Below are 18,417 nucleotides of genomic sequence, written 5' to 3' on the forward strand. Positions count from 1 at the left end.
AGAATATTTTTTCTAATTGTATTACTTCATGGGAAATGATAGAAAGATTTTAGATCACTATACTAGTACAGGATTACCCAACAATTTAATATAGACAAATCACCTCCTTTTTGGGGGGGTAAAATCCAAAAACTAAAATTTAGAAAAAATAAAATATTTGAACTCTATTTTTCTAATAATGCAGAGCAGTTATCTAATAAGTGGAGTATAGGAAGAATACATATGAATATCTATGTTTATTTCATCTTTTACATTTTCAATTTCATGTTTTTTGTTTTTTTTTTAATTTCATGTTTTATCATTAGAAAATGCATATAATTTATAGAGAAATACATGCAGTGCTTGCTCAAAAGGTTTTGTCTGTCGTGTTTGTTTTTTACTAATGGGAAATTTGTGATCTAAAATGTTTGGAGACCACTGCTTTAGATCCTTGTTACTCTCAGTGTGATCTCTGTACCAGCAGCAATAGTATCACCTGGGAGCCTGTTAGAAATGCAGAGCCTCAGGCACCACCAAGACCTGCTGAATTAGAAGTCTGAATTTTTATAAGCTTCCTGGTGTACGTTTGGAAAGCAGTGCTCTGCGACAAAGCATAGTCAACTCTTCATAATCTAAGGTTTGAGTTGTGGCAAATTCTTCATCCTGGGACAGCTTCCCATCGCCCCTCATCTTCTCAGCCTACAACCTTTTGCTGGGTTAGATGGAACCACAAATATTTATATGCTGGAGCCTCACTAGAGCGGGCTATCCTCAGGGTTCTATAGATATGCTGCCTTACATTATCTCAGTGCTTCCCTAACTTAGATCCAAAACTACAGAAACTAAATTTGTAGCAAATTGTTCTCAGCCATTACATAAAGGCAAACTCTTTCCACATTTATTTTTTTTGTTTTTTTTTGTGACCTTTCTAAACTGTTTTAACTTACAGGTCTTATAAAATGTCAGTTTTATGGCAATAAATATTAGCTCCTGTGCTTGCAGAAAACATGAACTTACTACTTTGCAGGAGAAAGAGTTATCAGCAGAATTACGTCTTTTTCACAAATAATGGGGCTCACTGTGCTCAGGTGTACTAGGTAATCCTTTCTTTTTTTTTTGAATTTTATTTTATTTATTTTTTATGCAGCAGGTTCTTATTAGTTATCCATTTTATACATATTAGTGTATATATATCAATCCCAATCTCCCAATTCATCACACCACCACCACTCCCTGCTGCTTCCTCCCCTTGGTGTCCATACATTTATTCTCTACATCTGTCTCTCAATTTCTGCCCTGCAGAGTGGTTCACCTGTACGATTTTTCTAGGTTCCACATATATGCATTAATATATGATATTTGCTTTTCTCTTTCTGACTTACTTCACTCTGTATAACAGTCTCTAGATTCATCCACGTCTCTACAAATAACCCAATTTTGTTCCTTTTAATGGGTGAGTAATATTCCATTGTGTATATGGACCACATCGTCTTTATCCATTTGTCTGTCGATGGGCATTTAGGTTGCTTCCATGACCTGGCTATTGTAAATAGTGCCGCGATGAACACTGGGGTGCACGTGTCTTTTTGAATTATGGTTTTCTCTGAGTATATGCCCAGTAGTGGGATTACTGGGTCATATGGTAATTCTATTTTTAGTTTTTTAAGGAAGCTCCATACTGTTCTCCATAGTGGCTGTATTAATTTACATTCCCACCAACAGTGCAAGAGGGTTCCCTTTTCTCCACACCCTCTCCAGCATTTGTTGTTTGTAGATTTTCTGATGATGCCCCTTCTAACTGGTGTGAGGTGATACCTCATTGTAGTTTTGATTTACATTTCTCTAATAATTAGTGATGTTGAGCAGCTTTTCATGTGCCTCTTGGCCATCTGTATGTCTTCTTTGGAGAAATGTCTATTTAGGTCTTCTGCCCATTTTTAGATTGGGTTGTTTGCTTTTTTAATATTGAGCTGCATGAGCTGTTTATATATTTTGGAGATAATCCTTTGTCCGTTGATTCATTTGCAAATATTTTCTCCCATTCTGAGGGTTGTCTTTTCATCTTGTTTGTAGTTTCCTTTGCTTTGCAAAAGCTTTTAAGTTTCATTAGGTCCCATTTGTTTATTTTTGTTTTTATTTCCATTACTCTAGGAGGTGGATCAAAAAAGATCCTGCTGTGATTTATGTCAAAGGGTGTTCTTCCTATGTTTTCCTCTAAGTGTTTTATAGTGTCTGGTCTTACATTTAGGTCTCTAATCCATTTTGAGTTTATTTTTGTGTATGGTGTTAGGGAGTGTTCTAATTTCATTCTTTTACATGTAGCTGTCCAGTTTTCCCAGCACCACTTACTGAAGAGACTGTCTTTTCTCCATTGTATAACCTTGCCTCCTTTGTCAGAGATTAGTTGACCATAGCTGCATGGGTTTATCTCTGGGCTTTCTATCCTGTTCCATTGATCTATATTTCTGTTTTTGTGCCAGTACCATACTGTCTTGATTACTGTAGCTTTGTAGTATAGTCTGAAGTCAGGGAGTCTGATTCCTCCAGCTCTGTTTTTTTCCCTCAAGACTGCTTTGGCTATTCAGGGTCTTTTGTGTCTCCATACACATTGTAAGATTTTTTTGTTCTAGTTCTGTAAAAAATGCCATTGGTAATTTGATAGGGATTGCATTGAATCTGTAGATTGCTTTGGGTAGTATAGTCATTTTCACAATGTTGATTCTTCCAATCCAAGAACATGGTATATCTCTCCATCTGTTTGTATCATCTTTAATTTCTTTCATTAGTGTCTTATAGTTTTCTTCATATCATCAGATTGAAGAATAAAAACTATATGATTGGGCTTCCCTGGTGGCGCAGTGGTTGAGAGTCCGCCTGCCGATGCAGGGGACATGGGTTTGTGCCCCGGTCTGGGAAGATCCCGCATGCTGCGGAGCGGCTGGGCCCGTGAGCCATGGCCGCTGGGCCTGTGCGTCTGGAGCCTGTGCTCCGCAACGGGAGAGGCCACAACAATGAGAGGCCCGTGTACCGCAAAAAAAAAAAAAAAAAGAAAAAGAAAACAAAAAAAACCATATGATCATCTCAATAGATGCAGAAAAAGCTTTTGACAAAATTCAACACCAATTTATGATAAAAACTCTCTAGAAAGTGGGCATAGAGAGAACCTACCTCAACAAAATAAAGGCCACATATGACAAACCCACAGCAAACATCATTCTCAATGGTGAAAAACTGAAACCGTTTCCTCTAAGATCAGGAACAAGACAAGGATGTCCACTCTCACCACTGTTATTCAACATAGTTTTGGAAGTCCTAGCCACGGCAATCAGAGAAGAAAAAGAAATAAAAGGAATCCAAATTGGAAAAGAAGAAGTAAAACTGTCACTGTTTGCAGATGACATGATACTATACGTAGAGAATTCTAAAGATGCCACCAGAAAACTACTAGAGCTAATCAATGAATTTGGTAAAGTTACAGAATACAAAATTAATGCACAGAAATCTCTGGCATTCCTATACACTAATGATGAAAAATCTGAAAGAGAAATTAAGGAAAAACTCCCATTTACCATTGCAACAAAAAGAATAAAATACCTAGGAATAAACCTACCTAGGGAGACAAAAGATCTGTATGCAGAAAACTATCCACATTTGTTTTTGGTAGAATATAATCATAGTATGCATTCAAGATTCAAATATTTTCTTGGGTTATTCACTTTTATTTTCTGGTTCTTCTTATTCACCTAAGTACCTTTCAGGATTTAAGTATGTTTTTCTTAAAAAGGTGAATATTATTTTCTTCCTTATGGAGTGATTATCAAATCTTCAAATTCAGTAATTGCACAAAGAAATAAGTTGGCTGCTGAACACTTTTTTTTTTTCCAAATGGCTCTTTCAGGAGATTTTATAAAATGGCTTTAAAAAAATAAGTGTTATTCAACCTCCCATTGGAATAGGTTATTACCTACCTTTCCCCTGAATTCCAGAAAAGGAGTTCCAGAAGTCATTCTAACTATTCTTTGGGGAGATCAGAAATAGTAACATTATTTTTTTTTGAAATGCTATGGGGAGGAGAGGAGAGAAATACTTGGGTCATATACCCGAGACATATGAAAATGTTTTTTTCTCCTCTCCCTTCATTAAGTTGTTCAGCAGATACTCACTGAGTTTAAACTATGTAATATGTACTGTGCCAGGCAATAAGGATGTGAGTATGGACAAGACCATCTGCCCTCAGGGAACTTAAAGTTGAGGTGGCCTCCACCACAAGTACGGGGATACAAAAATATATATCCAAGTCTTACCACGTCCAAAATAATTTCTTACCAGAGATTTAGATCCCCCAGATAAGATGTTATTTGGATAATTCAGAGAACTGCTAGGTTTTCTGACAGGAATTCATCAGATTTTTTTCTTCCTACAGAGGAAATCTTTGGCATATGAAAAAAAGGTTTTGCTGCCACCATTTTTAGTACCTACACTTTCCCTCTAATGACATCTCCTAGGAATCTTATGAAATGTTTCATGTCCTTAAATCCTCACTACTTTTTCTTATACTACACTGTGTTTTTTCCCTACAGACTCTCCTCTGATCACTAGTTCTTAATAACTTATTTTAATATATCTCTTCTTTCCTTCCTAGCAATATATTGTTTTGATAGATCCTTGAAGGGACCCTCGAGGTCTCCAGATCTCAGTGACACATAATATGCACTTTAGGAGCTATGGAGGGAGATAACATGATAACACTGTCAAACCTGTGGGCTGAGGCTTTGTTCAAGTGTATTCCTTCATGATCAGCATTTGCTTATGACCTTGGGATGTTTCATAACTCACCTAAACTTCCTCCTCCATTTTACTACCCAAGGTTTACTACAAGGATTCAATGATTATTTGTTATATATATGTGTGTGTGTTTGTGTGTGTGTGTGTACACACACTGCATTGTGTAGCATAGCAAGCACTTAATAAACATTTTTCTTAATTTAGTAGAAGAATGTTACTGTCCATTAGACTCAAATAGCATAATAAGATCTTAGTATATGACAAAGTCCAAGTTATGCTGTTTCATTTAAAATGAGTGATTTTCATAAAGATCAGATCAGAAATAAATGAAAAAGAAATGAAGGAAACGATAGCAAAGATCAATAAAACTAAAAGCTGGTTCTTTGAGAAGATAAACAAAATTGACAAACCATTAGCCAGACTCATCAAGAAAAAAGGGAGAAGGCTCAAATCAATAGAGTTAGAAATGAAAAAGCAGAAGTAACAACTGACACTGCAGAAATACAAAAGATCATGAGAGATTACTACAAGCAACTCTATGCCAATAAAATGGACAACCTGGAAGAAATGGACAAATTCTTAGAAATGCACAACCTGCCAAGACTGAATCAGGAAGAAATAGAAAATATGAATAGACCAATCACAAGCACTGAAATTGAAACTGTGATTAAAAATCTTCCAACAAACAAAAGCCCAGGACCAGATGGCTTCACAGGCAAATTCTATCAAACATTTAGAGAAGAGCTAACACCCATCCTTCTCAAACTCTTCCAAACAATTTCAGAGGAAGGAACACTCCCAAACTCATTCTACGAGGCTACCATCACCTTGATACCAAAACCAGGCAAGGATGTCACAAAGAAAGAAAACTACAGGCCAATATCACTGATGAACATAGATGCAAAAATCCTCAACAAAATACTAGCAAACAGAATCCAACAGCACATTAAAAGGATCATACACCATGATCAAGTGGGGTTTATTCCAGGAATGCAAGGATTCTTCAATATACGCAAATCAATCAATGTGATACACCATATTAACAAGTTGAAGGAGAAAAACCATATGATCATCTCAATAGATGCAGAGAAAGCTTTTGACAAAATTCAACACCCATTTATGATAAAAACCCTGCAGAAAGTAGGCATAGAGGGAACTTTCCTCAACATAATAAAGGCCATATATGACAAACCCACAGCCAACATCGTCCTCAATGGGGAAAAACTGAAACCATTTCCACTAAGATCAGGAACAAGACAAGGCTGCCCACTCTCACCACTCTTATTCAACATAGTTTTGGAAGTTATAGCCACAGCAATCAGAGAAGAAAAGGAAATAAAAGGAATCCAAATTGGAAAAGAAGAAGTAAAGCTGTCACTGTTTGCAGATGACATGATACTATACATAGAGAATCCTAAAGATGCTACCAGAAAACTACTAGAGCTAATCAATGAATTTGGTAAAGTAGCAGGATACAAAATTAATGCACAGAAATCTCTGGCATTCCTGTACACTAATGATGAAAAATCTGAAATTGAAATCAGGAAAACTGCAACAAAAAGAATAAAATATCTAGGAATAAACCTACCTAAGGAGACAAAAGACCTGTATGCAGAAAATTATAAGACACTGATGAAAGAAATTAAAGATGATACAAATAGATGGAGAGATATACCATGCTCCTGGATTGGAAGAATCAATATTGTGAAAATGACTCTACTACCCAAAGCAATCTACAGATTCAATGCAATCCCTATCAAACTACCACTGGCATTTTTCACAGAACTAGAACAAAAAATTTCAACATTTGTTTGGAAAAACAAAAGACCCCTAATAGCCAAAGCAATCTTGAGAACAAAAAACGGAGCTGGAGGAATCAGGCTCCCTGACTTCAGACTATACTACAAAGCTACAGTAATCAAGACAGTGTGGTACTGGCACAAAAACAGAAAGATAGATCAATGGAACAGGATAGAAAGCCCAGAGATAAACCCACGCACATATGGTCAACTTTTCTTTGATAGAGGAGGCAGGAATGTACAGTGGAGAAAGGACAGCCTCTTCAATAAGTGGTGCTGGGAAAATTGGACACGGACATGTAAAAGTATGAAATTAGATCATTCCCTAACATCATACACAAAACTAAGGTCAAAATGGATTAAAGACCTAAATGTAAGGCCAGAAACTATCAAACTCTTAGAGGAAAACATAGGTAGAACACTCTATGACATAAATCACAGCAAGATCCTTTTGGACCCACCTCCTAGAGAAATGGAAATAAAAACAAAGATAAACAAATGGGACCTAATGAAACTTCAAAGCATTTGCACAGCAAAGGAAACCATAAACAAGACCAAAAGACAACCCTCAGAAGGTGAGAAAATATTTGCAAATGAAGCAACTGACAAAGGATTAATCTCCAAAATCTATAAACAGCTCATGCAGCTCAATAGCAAAAAAACAAACAACCCAATCCAAAAATGGGCAGAAGACTTAAATCGGCATTTCTTCAAAGAAGATATACAGACTGCCAACAAACACATGAAAGAATGCTCAACATCATTAATCATTAGAGAAATGCAAATCAAAACTACAATGAGATATCATCTCACACCAGTCAGAATGGCCATCATCAAGGAATCTGGAAACAATAAATGGTGGAGAGGGTGTGGAGAAAAGGGAACACTCTTGCACTGCTGGTGGGAATGTGAATTGGTACAGCCACTATGGAGAACAGTATGGAGGTTCCTTAAAAAACTAAAAATAGAACTACCATATGACCCAGCAATCCCACTACTAGGCATATACCCTGAGAAAACCATAATTCAAAAAGAGACATGTACCAAAATGTTCATTGCAGCTCTATTCACAATAGCCCAGAGACGGAAACAACCTAAGTGTCCATCATCAGATGAATGGATAAAGAAGATGTAGCACATATATACAATGGAATATTACTCAGCCATAAAAAGAAACGAAACTGAGCTATTTGTAATGAGGTGGATAGACCTAGAGTCTGTCATACAGAGTGAAGTAAGTCAGAAAGAGAAAGACAAATACCATATCCTAACACATATATCCGGAATTAAAGAAAAAAAATGTCATGAAGAACCTAGGGGTAAAACGGGAATAAAGACACAGACCTACTTGAGAATGGACTTGAGGATATGGGGAGGGGGAAGGGTAAGCTGTGACAAAGCGAAAGAGAGGCATAGACATATATACACTACCAAACGTAAGGTAGATAGCTAGTGGGAAGCAGCCTCATAGCACAGGGAGATCAGCTCGGTGCTTTGTGACCACCTGGAGGGGTGGGATGGGGAGGGTGGGAGGGAGGGAGATGCATGAGGGAAGGGATGTGGGAACAGATGTATATGTATGACTGATTCACTTTGTTATAAAGCAGAAACTAATAAAAATAAATAAATAAATAAAAAATAAAGTTTAACCTGGGTGTAAAAAAATAATAATAATACAATAAAATAAAATAAAATGAGTGATTTCTATTGTATTATATCTAGGAAGAACATGTTCTTTTCCAACTTGAAGAAGGGATTGAAGCTTTGGAAACTGCAATTGAATACAAGAACGAACGTATCCAGAGTCGCCAGAACTCGCTCAGAGCTTCATTTCAAACTCTCTCTCATAGTGAAGCAAATGTCTTAGAAAAACTAATCTGCCTGAGTCCTGTTGAGATTAGAGCTATTCTTTTCAGATATTTCAATAAGGTTTGTTTTTCCAGGATGGAGGATTTTCTTATAAAGAGGGGTCGAGATGCTTATACAGCTCACCTTTATGTAGTATTTACAGCACTGAATGTTGTCATCTGAAATCTTTGCACTTATCCAAGTATGTAGGCCTAACTTTGTGAGGTTCTTAAAGTTGAAGGACCTTTTGAAAGAAGGGCTTTTGGGAATAGTTTTAAAAACCAAAGAATTTAAGTTATATTCCTCAGTCACTATTTCTTGGCTGTATGTTTTCTAGATTTGATTGTTCCTACTCAGCATTCGTGAAAAATCAAGGGCCCTCCAGGTTTGGGTTCCCTTTCCTTCATTGCTGTAGGGTAGGGTAACCTGTACTTTCTCATTATACCCTATGAATTGAAATGGAGGTGAAATGGTACATCAGTGACAAAGATAGTAATCGATTTTAGCATTAACCTGGATGGGCTTAATATAAATTAAAATATTTTATACAGATTTGACAGCTTACTGATAGAGATGTTTCACAGCATTGAAAACTATATCTCTCTTTTCTCTAATGTCTTCTCTTAAGATATATATTATGAAGTGTTAAACAAGTAGATAACTCTTGTCTCTGAAAAATATATTCAGTTTAAGGGAATAGCAGACAGTTAATGAAAAATGAAACAGAAGTTTTAAAATAAAGTTCTAATTCTGTTAGACAATTGGAATAAAGATGACTAAATTAATGGAAATGTGATACACAGCCCTCCTCTTGGATAATTACCATCAGTAGTAAGCTTCTATTATTGATGCAAGTGCATCCCATCACTGGGTATGCGGAGGGCAGAAATATGGTGCATATTGTCTGAGGCTTTGATACAGATAACTCTTCTGTGGTGTTCTTAGAGCAAGGGTTCTTAACCCAAAGCACCCAGGTGAAGGTCAGTGGATTTTCTGGTCTTAAGAACTCTTTGTAGAAATGAGTATTTTTCTGGAGAGAATGTCATTACATTATTAACAAGTTCTGTGACACAGATATTGTCTGAAATGTTTTTACTTTATATCAGTGCAGAGAGGAACCCACTAGACTAAATGTACAATCTGAGACTGAACTCTATAGCTTAAAAATTCTGTCACTTATTTATAACATTCATTTTGGAGTTAAAAATGAGAATTATCTAGATGTTACAGAAGTCTTTAGATTCTTGATATCTTTTTAGACTGGAGAAAAGGAGTTGTAGGATTATAAATGTAAGCTACAAAGATCCTGTCTAAGAAATGATGGAGGGGTGATTGTTAGAGTAGAGCAACATTATATTTAAAATGAAGTTGTTACCAATTCAGAATCTCAACAAATTAAAAAGGCTGTTAGGTTATCTTGTGGGTATATTACAAAGCATTTGCCTAGTTATACCATGGGGATTAAGGGAGTTCATCTTTATGAAGTCTAAGAGAAGTAAATTAGTCTATCAGGCTGTCTAAAACACACTTAAAAGATCAAAAAAATGTCTTTGCTAGGTGGTTAATCTGCGAGAAGCTGAACGGAAACTACAGTTACAGAATGAAGAAATTAAAATAAAAGTTCTGGAACAGGATAATGTGGTTCGTGAGTTGGAATCTACACTGGAACATCTGAAATTGCAGTGTGACCGGAGACTGACCCTTCAGCAAAAGGAACACGAGCAAAAAATGCAGCTTCTGTTACATCATTTCAAAGGTAACTGCCCCTTCTCATCAGTTGTGTAAAGGTGACGTGTAGGAGGGGGATTGGGAAAGGAAGGTAGGACAGAATTGGATCACTTAAAGCCCAACATGCATAAATAGTTACTACTTATATGTGTTTTGTGCTTTACATGTTTTGGTCCACATGTTGGGATAGTTGACTTTGATGTAGGGCTATTCATGCTTGAAATGCCATCTCCTCTGCCTGTCCCCAGTGCCACACAGAGAACTGCAATCCTGTTACTTTGTTGTGGTCTACTTTTTATGTAGGAATGTGGGATGACTTCTGGCTTGGTGGTGTACAGTTGAAAAGTTCCCCATCTTTAGGATATAGAACCTTGATATTTAAATCATTTTCCCTTCATAAAATTAAACTGATAGTTTCTGTCAGATTTCTGGTTATATTTCTTGTTACAGTTTTCAGTAAGTTATAGATGTTATGCATTAAGGTTATAGCTTAGGTAAAAATTAGTCTACCATTGACGGGCACATAGTGTTATCAGTGCACAGTAGTTCAACCGTCAACTGTGGTATGGAGTTGTCATAGCAATTGGTCTTCACAATACCTGGGCTTATGGCTGGTACACACAGTTGCTATGGCAACAAAATCACTGCCTGGCGATAACTTCAACGCCTGGAATGCTTCAGTGCAGGTGGCTTGGCTGTTTAGTCTTGATTCTTATGAATCTATAGCTGGAAATGTGCTAAAAAGGATCTGGAAGAAGCAACCTGAGTAAGCAGAAAATTGGAAAATATATGCATTTGAGTGTTGAGGCAGTTTGCCTCTAAGTTAATTCTGTAAGGAGTTAATTAGCAACCAGTTGCCTGATGACAGGATTTCCTTGACTGGATTCCATATGTTATTTCATTCAAACATGCTTTCCTTACCTTATGTTAATTCTGTCTTAAGTCTCTAAAAGTGATATTTGAATAGAATTTTTAATATGTTTTTCAAGTGGTTGGCATTTTACCACAAAAGTTCATGCTTTAGCCAAATGAGAACATTTAAAAAATCATTCGTTTCTATTACTGGGACAAGTTTTTCATAACAAAGTTATAACTGAAAATGTTAACAGCTTATGAATTTTCTAATTTCAACTGAATATAGGCTATAAAATTAAGTTCATTTTTATGATATCCTTCATGGGGATTCTGATTTGTGATGTTATTAATTTAAAATGTTTTTTAAACAAGATGATGGGTTAATATAAAATATACAGATATACTTAGATCAATTTTTACAAAACAACCAATTATAACAAAGGAAAATTCCAAACCAGTAGGACCATTTTATAGATTTACCAATAGGAAAGAGTAGGTCTGAAAGTGTGTATTTCTGAAGGTCAGTAAACTGCGTTTTACTGGTACTAGAGCTAACCCAAAGGGGACAGTTTTAGACATTCCTAAATATTAATTAGAAGCTTTAAAATTATATTGTGTCATATACTAGAACTTTACTTATGCTTCCCCCCGCCCTTTCTCCTTTTTTGGTGGTGTTTTCCTTTGTAATTTAATCTTTCTAGCCTCTTTTGACAGGTTTCCAGTTTTTGAGGGTTTTTTTGGTTATATATTTCTTGGGCCTATAAACTTTAGGCTTATGACTTTCCATATATCCATGGTTCCTGATATAAACTTCAAGACATTGATGCAGCTGGACAGAGTTCCAAATATGAACCTTACTTCTGCTCTTCTGAGGATAAATTTAGTTAGTAGCTACTCAAAAAGTGCTTATGAATCATGAAAAATGCAGTAGTAGGATTAGGGTGGAGAAGGGCTCATCCTACTTTGAAAAATTTTACAGGCAGAAGACTCCAAACTGTAGCTGAAAACAAATCCAGCCAAGTAATAGATACATGTAACATACTTCTGATCCTACAGTACAGTCTGGGAGTTCTGTTAGAATTTTCAATCATTTACTTTAAACTGATTTTAAATGTAAATTTCTGTTTTATAGAGCAAGACGGGGAAGGCATTGTGGAAACTTTAAAAAATTACGGAGATAAAATCCAGCAGCTGGAAAGAGAGCGTTATTTCTATAAGAAAACCAGCAGAGATCTTAAGAAGAAACTTAAGGAATTGGTAGGGGAAGCAATTCGGCGACAACTAGTACCATCAGAAAGTAAGAGACTTAGTGTTACTTGTCACACCAACATGGTAGCATGGTTTGCAGTGGAGCCTTTCCCAATTGATTGGATTATTTAGGATTAGATATTTAACTTCTCTTTGTCTCTGTAGACAAAAATAGTTGTCTAGTCTATGTGTAACACAGAACCACTGGAGAAAAGAATAAATGAACAAACGTATATGTGTGAAGGAAATGTTCATATATTGGATTGCCTGCCATGTACCAGGGGCTCTTGTATTCTCTAACTCACTTAATTCTTAAAATAACCCTAAATATAGGATAGCTGTTGTTTTCCTGTTTTATAGTAAATTAAGCCTTCTGATTATCATAAAAATGTAAAATAGAGAATAATAAAAGTAAAGGTAAAATAATATTTATGTATTTCTAAGATCAGTCAGGTTTTTTCATATCATGACCTCTAGAAATTCAAACATATAATAAAACCCATCATTGAGACAGGGGTGTTTTCTTGCATAATTATATGTAGATATGTAGAAATACCATCTTCCTCAATGAAATGATAAAACATGACAAAGAACTTTGCAAAAGCAAGAAGTGCCATGAAGGTGATATACTGTTATGATTAAAACATATTGTCTTACTACCATGTGTAAAATAGATAGCTAGTGGGAAGCTGCTGTATAGAACAGGGAGCTCAGCTCAGTGCTCTGTGATAACCTAGAGGGGTGGGATGGGGGTGGGGTGGCAGGGAGGCTCAAGAGGGAGGGGATACAGGTATACGTATAGCTGATTCACTCTATTCTACAGCAGAAACTAACACAACATTGTAAAGCAATTATACTCCAATAAAAAGAAAAAAGAAAAAACATATTGTCTTTAAGCCACCAATAGAGAGGAATCAATGTCTCTAAAATAATGTATACTCATTTTATAAAAGAATTAGCCTTCCTTTAGAGAAAGTATTCTTCTAATAAGTTAAGAATGGCTTTTGAAAGTTGACTTTACAGCTCTTTTTAGGAACACAACCATTTTGTACCTGTAAAGAAAACTAAAGATGGGTACAACAAGATATAAAGAGTACACCTGAAACTAATATGTTATATATCAATTATATCTCAACTTAAAAATATAATTATAAAAATGAAACCATAAAAAATATAAAAACCAGTGGAAAATGATATACATGCACAATGAAAAGATATATACTGAATATATAATATAAGCAGAATTAACATAGTTTTAAATCTTAAAACTTAGTAATATTTTAGAAAAGTAGTTCTAATACTACCTTATATTTATTGTATTTATCATTTACAGGCATTTTCCCAAATAGTTCAGTTTAGCCCTCAAACTCAGGGTAGGCCAGTATATGCTAACCTCATTTTTAGATGAGGAAATTAAAGCTTAGAGCGGTCCAGTAACTCACAAACCAACCAGTAATTAGAGCAGGTCTAAGGTCCCTGGTCTTCTGATTCCTGGTTCTGTGTTCTAGTATAAAAGTCATTTTAGGATAGAGATGTGATACAAACATACGAATTCTGCCAAAGAGACTAACCTTTCTGATTTTCAATGTAGTAATGCAGAGGTATTTACTCATATAATTAAAATATTTACTTGGAATACTGCCTGCAACATATAGCTAAACCTTTTACTTGAAACGCTATCTGCAAAAAAATTAAAATGTAAACAGGTATTAAGTAGGACACAGAGCAATTAGCTCAAAACCATTTTTGCTTTAAAAAAATTCACTTTGAAATTTGAGATATCTGAAATTAGATGTTTACTGTTTAAATGGCCCATGTTTATACTGCTGAGTCTACTAGACATCTCTTAAAATGACAGTGTGGTATATGGTGGTAAACGGGTTTAAGAAACCTGGATCTGGGACTTCCCTGGTGGGCCAGTGGATAAGACTCCACGTTCCCAATGCAGGGGGCCAGGGCTCAACTAGATCCAGCCTGCCGCAACTAAAGATCCCACATGCAGCAACGAAGATCCCATGTGCCACAACTAAGACCCGGCACAGCCAAAATAAAATAAATAAATAAATAAATATTTTTTAGAAAAGAAAGAAAGAAAGAAAGAAAGAAACCTGGATCCTAATCATGCTCTTTAATGAAACAAATATAAAAAGCTTTAAAAAAGCTAAATAATCTTGGAGATGTGTAAAGTGAGGATAACTCCTGTTTTACCAACTTACCTGGGAAGTCTAGTCTTTTTCTTTCTTTTTTCGGCTGCACCACGTGACTTGCGGGATCCTAGTTCCCCGACCAGGTATCAAACCCCGGCCCCCAGCATTGGAAGCTCAGAGTCCTAACCACTGGACCGCCAGGGAATTCCTGGAAGTCTAGTCTTAAAAATAATAATGTTGAAGATGTTATCTCAGCTAATTTGCTATATCCCCTAGAACCATCTTAAATATATATTTTTTGGCTATAAAAAGTAATACATAGTCATTATAGAAAACTTTGAAAATATAGAAAAAATTCAGAAAAAAACCACCCATAATCCTACCCACAACTATTAACATTTCAGCATAATTCTTTTCACTGTTTTCCTTATGCTTTAAAAAAATTCACTTGGAATCATATTGGTGATATAGCTTGTACTATATCCTACCTCAAAATGCAGCTCCAATAAAATGACATTAAATAAGACTTGTTTGAATTATAAAATATAGCAGTTTAAATATATCAAATTTTGAGTCCCCTAAACTGTATTATATGCTTAATAATCAGTATCCTAATTAATATATAACTGTCTTGGTATTCAGTTGATTGGGTTTTGTTAGTAGTCTTTTCATTGTCTGCCTACCAGACTTTATCTGCCTTGAATATTTTTAGCATTTTCAAATAGCAAAAGAATTAATCTTTTGACTAAAATATCTTGGTAACTTCTAAAAAGTGACCAAAAAGACTAAAAGCACTTGGTCATGCTTCTGTCACAGTGCATCTATTTTCTAACATTTTGTGAGGATAAAATCAGTATATATGGACATGCAGTCTATGTACTTGTTTAAGTATTTTAAACTCTATACTTTTTTTTATTGAATAATATTTTATTTTATCCCCAAACAAAACATAAAAGTCTTGAAAGATACACAATTTACGACATAAATTCTTATTTGGTTAAATCCAAGCAACTCTTTAAATTCAGCTTTAGCCATAATTAGAAGAATTTAATTATTGTTTCTTTTCTTTGGATTGTTTTTTGAATATAAAAATCCTTATATATCATTCATTTCAGAGCTTACATTGAATTTCACTGAGAAAGGAAATTCTTTTTTAGCAAAAGGTATGAACTTAATTATAAAATATATAACATTTTGAAGACGTTACACTGGAGCTACAAGTTTATTACACAATAAAAATTTGATGAATGTATATGATAATAAATGCATTAATTAGATTTGTGTGTTATACCATACATTTGTAAATATATAATTTACAATGTGGTCAATTACATTAGTAAAACCATTCATCTTTTTTTTTTTACCTTTTATTTTAACATCTTTATTGTAGTGTAATTGCTTTACAATGCTGTGTTAGTTTCTGCTTTATACAAAGTGAATCAGCTATACATATACATATATCCCAATGTCTCCTCCTTCTGGCATCTCCCTCCCACCCTCCCAATCCCACCTCTGTAGGTGGTCGCAAAGCATCGAGCTGATACCCCTGTGTCATGCAGCTGCTTCCCACTATCTGTTTTACATTTGGTAGTGTATATATGTCCATGCCACTATCTCACTTTGTCCCAGTTTACCCTTCCCCCTCCCCATGTCCTCAAGTCCATTCTCTACATCTGCGTCTTTATCCCTGTCCTGCCCTTAAGTTCTTCAGAACCTTTTTTTTGGGGGGAGATTCCACATATATGTGTTAGCATAGGGTATTTGTTTTTCTCTTTCTGACTTCCTTCACTCTGTATGACAGTCTCTAGGTCCATCCACCTCACTACAAATAACTCAATTTTGTTTCTTTTTATGGCTGAGTAATATTCCATTGCATATATGTGCCACATCTTCTTTATCCATTCATCTGTCGATGGACACTTAGGTTGCTTCCATGTCCTGGCTATTGTGAATAGAGCTTCAGTGAACATTGTGGTACATGACTCTTTTTGAATTATGGTTTTCTCAGGGTATATGCCCAATAGTGGGATTGCTGGGTCATATGGTAGTTCTATTTTTAGTTTTTTAAGGCACCTCCATACTGTTCTCCATCGTGACTGTATCAATTTACATTCCAACCAACAGTGCAAGAGGGTTCCCTTTTCTCCACACCCTCTCCAGCATTTATTGTTTGTAGATTTTTTCATGATGGCCATTCTGACTGGTGTGAGGTGATACCCCATTGTAGTTTTGATTTGCCTTTCTCTAATGATTAGTGATTTTGAGGGTTCTTTCATGTGTTTGTTGGCAATCTGTATACCTTCTTTGGAGAAATGTCTATTTAGGTCTTCTGCCCATTTTTGGATTGGGTTGTTTGTTTTTTTGATATTGAGTTGCATGAGCTACTTGTAAATTTTGGAGGTTGATCCTTTGTCAATTGCTCCAATAGCAAATATTTTCTCCCATTCTGAGAGTTGTCTTTTTGTCTCGTTTATGTTTTCCTTTGCTGTGCAAAAGCTTTTAAGTTTCATGAGGTCCCATTTGTTTATTTTTATTTTCATTTCTCTAGGAGGTGGGTCAAAAAGGATCTTGCTGTGATTTATGTCACAGAGTGTTTTGCCTATGTTTTCCTCTAAGAGTTTGATAGTGTCTGGCCTTACATTTAGGTCTTTAATCCATTCTGAGTTTATTTTTGTGTATGGTGTTAGGGAGTATTCTAATTTCATTCTTTTACATGTAGCTGTCCAGTTTTCCCAGCACCACTTATTGAAGAGGCTGTCTTTTCTCCATTGTATCTTCTTGCCTCCTTTGTCAAAAATAAGGTGACCATATGTGCATAGGTTTATCTCTGGTCTTTCTATCCCGTACCATTGATCTATATATCTGTTTTTGTGCCAGTACCATACTGTCTTGATGACTATAGCTTTGTAGTATAGTCTGAAGTCCAGGAGCCTGACTCCTCCAGCTCCATTTTTCTTTCTCAAGATTGCTTTGGCTATTCGGGGTCTTTTGTGTTTCCATACAAATCATGAAATTTTTTATTCTAGTTCTGTGAAAAATGCCATTGGTCGTTTGATAGGGATTGCATTGAATCTGTAGATTGCTTTGGGTAGTATAGTCATTTTCACAATGTTGATTCTTCCAATCCAAGAACATGGTCTATCTCTCCATCTGTTTGTATCATCTTTAATTTCTTTCATCAGTGTCTTATAGTTTTCTGCATACAGTTCTTTTGTCTCCTTACGTAGGTTTATTCCTAGATATTTTATTCTTTTTGTTGCAGTGATAAATGGGAGTGTTTCCTTAATTTCTCTTTCAGATTTTTCATCATTAGTGTATAGGAATGCAAGAGATTTCTTAGCATTAATTTTGTATCCTGCTACTTTACCAAATCTAGTAGTTTTCTGGTAGCATCTTTAGGATTCTCTGTGTATAGTATCATATCGTCTGCAAACAGTGACAGCTTTACTTCTTCTTTTCCAATTTGGATTCCTTTTATTTCTTCTTCTTCTCTGATTGCTGTGGCTAAAACTTCCAAAACTATGTTGAATAATAGTGGTGAGAGTGGACAACCTTGTCTTGTTCCTGATTTTAGCGGATAGGGTTTCAGTTTTTCACCATTGAGAATGATGTTTGCTGTGGGTTTGTCATATATGGTCTTTATTATGTTGAGGTAAGTGCCCTGTATACCTACTTTCTGGAGGGTTTTTATCATAAATGGATGTTGAATTGTGTTGAAAGCTTTTTCTGCATCTATTGAGATGTCATATGGTTTTTCTCCTTCAATTTGTTAATATGGTTTATCACATTGATTGATTTATGTATATTGTAGAATCCTTGCAGTCCTGGGATAAACCCCAGTTGGTCACTCTGTATGATCCTTTTAATGTGCTGTTGGATTCTGTTTGCTAGTATTTTGTTGAGGATTTTTGCATCTATGTTCATCAGTGATATTGGCCTGTAGTTTTCTTTCTTTGTGACATCTTTGTGTGCTTTTGGTATCGGGGTGATGGTGGCCTCATAGAATGAGTTTGGGAGTGTTCCTCCCT

The 18,417-nt window shown here is 35.5% G+C and overlaps 1 protein-coding gene across 4 annotated transcripts in view; it reads left to right on the forward strand.

Annotated features, from left to right (window-relative positions):
• Window positions 1-18,417, forward strand: part of KIF27 (kinesin family member 27) — a 93,399-nt gene that overhangs the window by 66,720 nt on the left and 8,262 nt on the right. For all 4 annotated transcript variants that reach the window (XM_081236174.1, XM_081236173.1, XM_081236175.1 and 1 more), the window contains 3 exons: window positions 8,286-8,492; window positions 9,969-10,167; window positions 12,127-12,291. In XM_081236174.1, the coding sequence (XP_081092300.1) occupies window positions 8,286-8,492; window positions 9,969-10,167; window positions 12,127-12,291 (571 nt within the window). The remainder of the gene's footprint in view (window positions 1-8,285; window positions 8,493-9,968; window positions 10,168-12,126; window positions 12,292-18,417) is intronic.

This window comes from Mesoplodon bidens (genome assembly GCF_964165515.1).
Source record: "Mesoplodon bidens genome assembly, chromosome: 6".
Classification (NCBI taxonomy): domain Eukaryota; kingdom Metazoa; phylum Chordata; class Mammalia; order Artiodactyla; family Ziphiidae; genus Mesoplodon; species Mesoplodon bidens.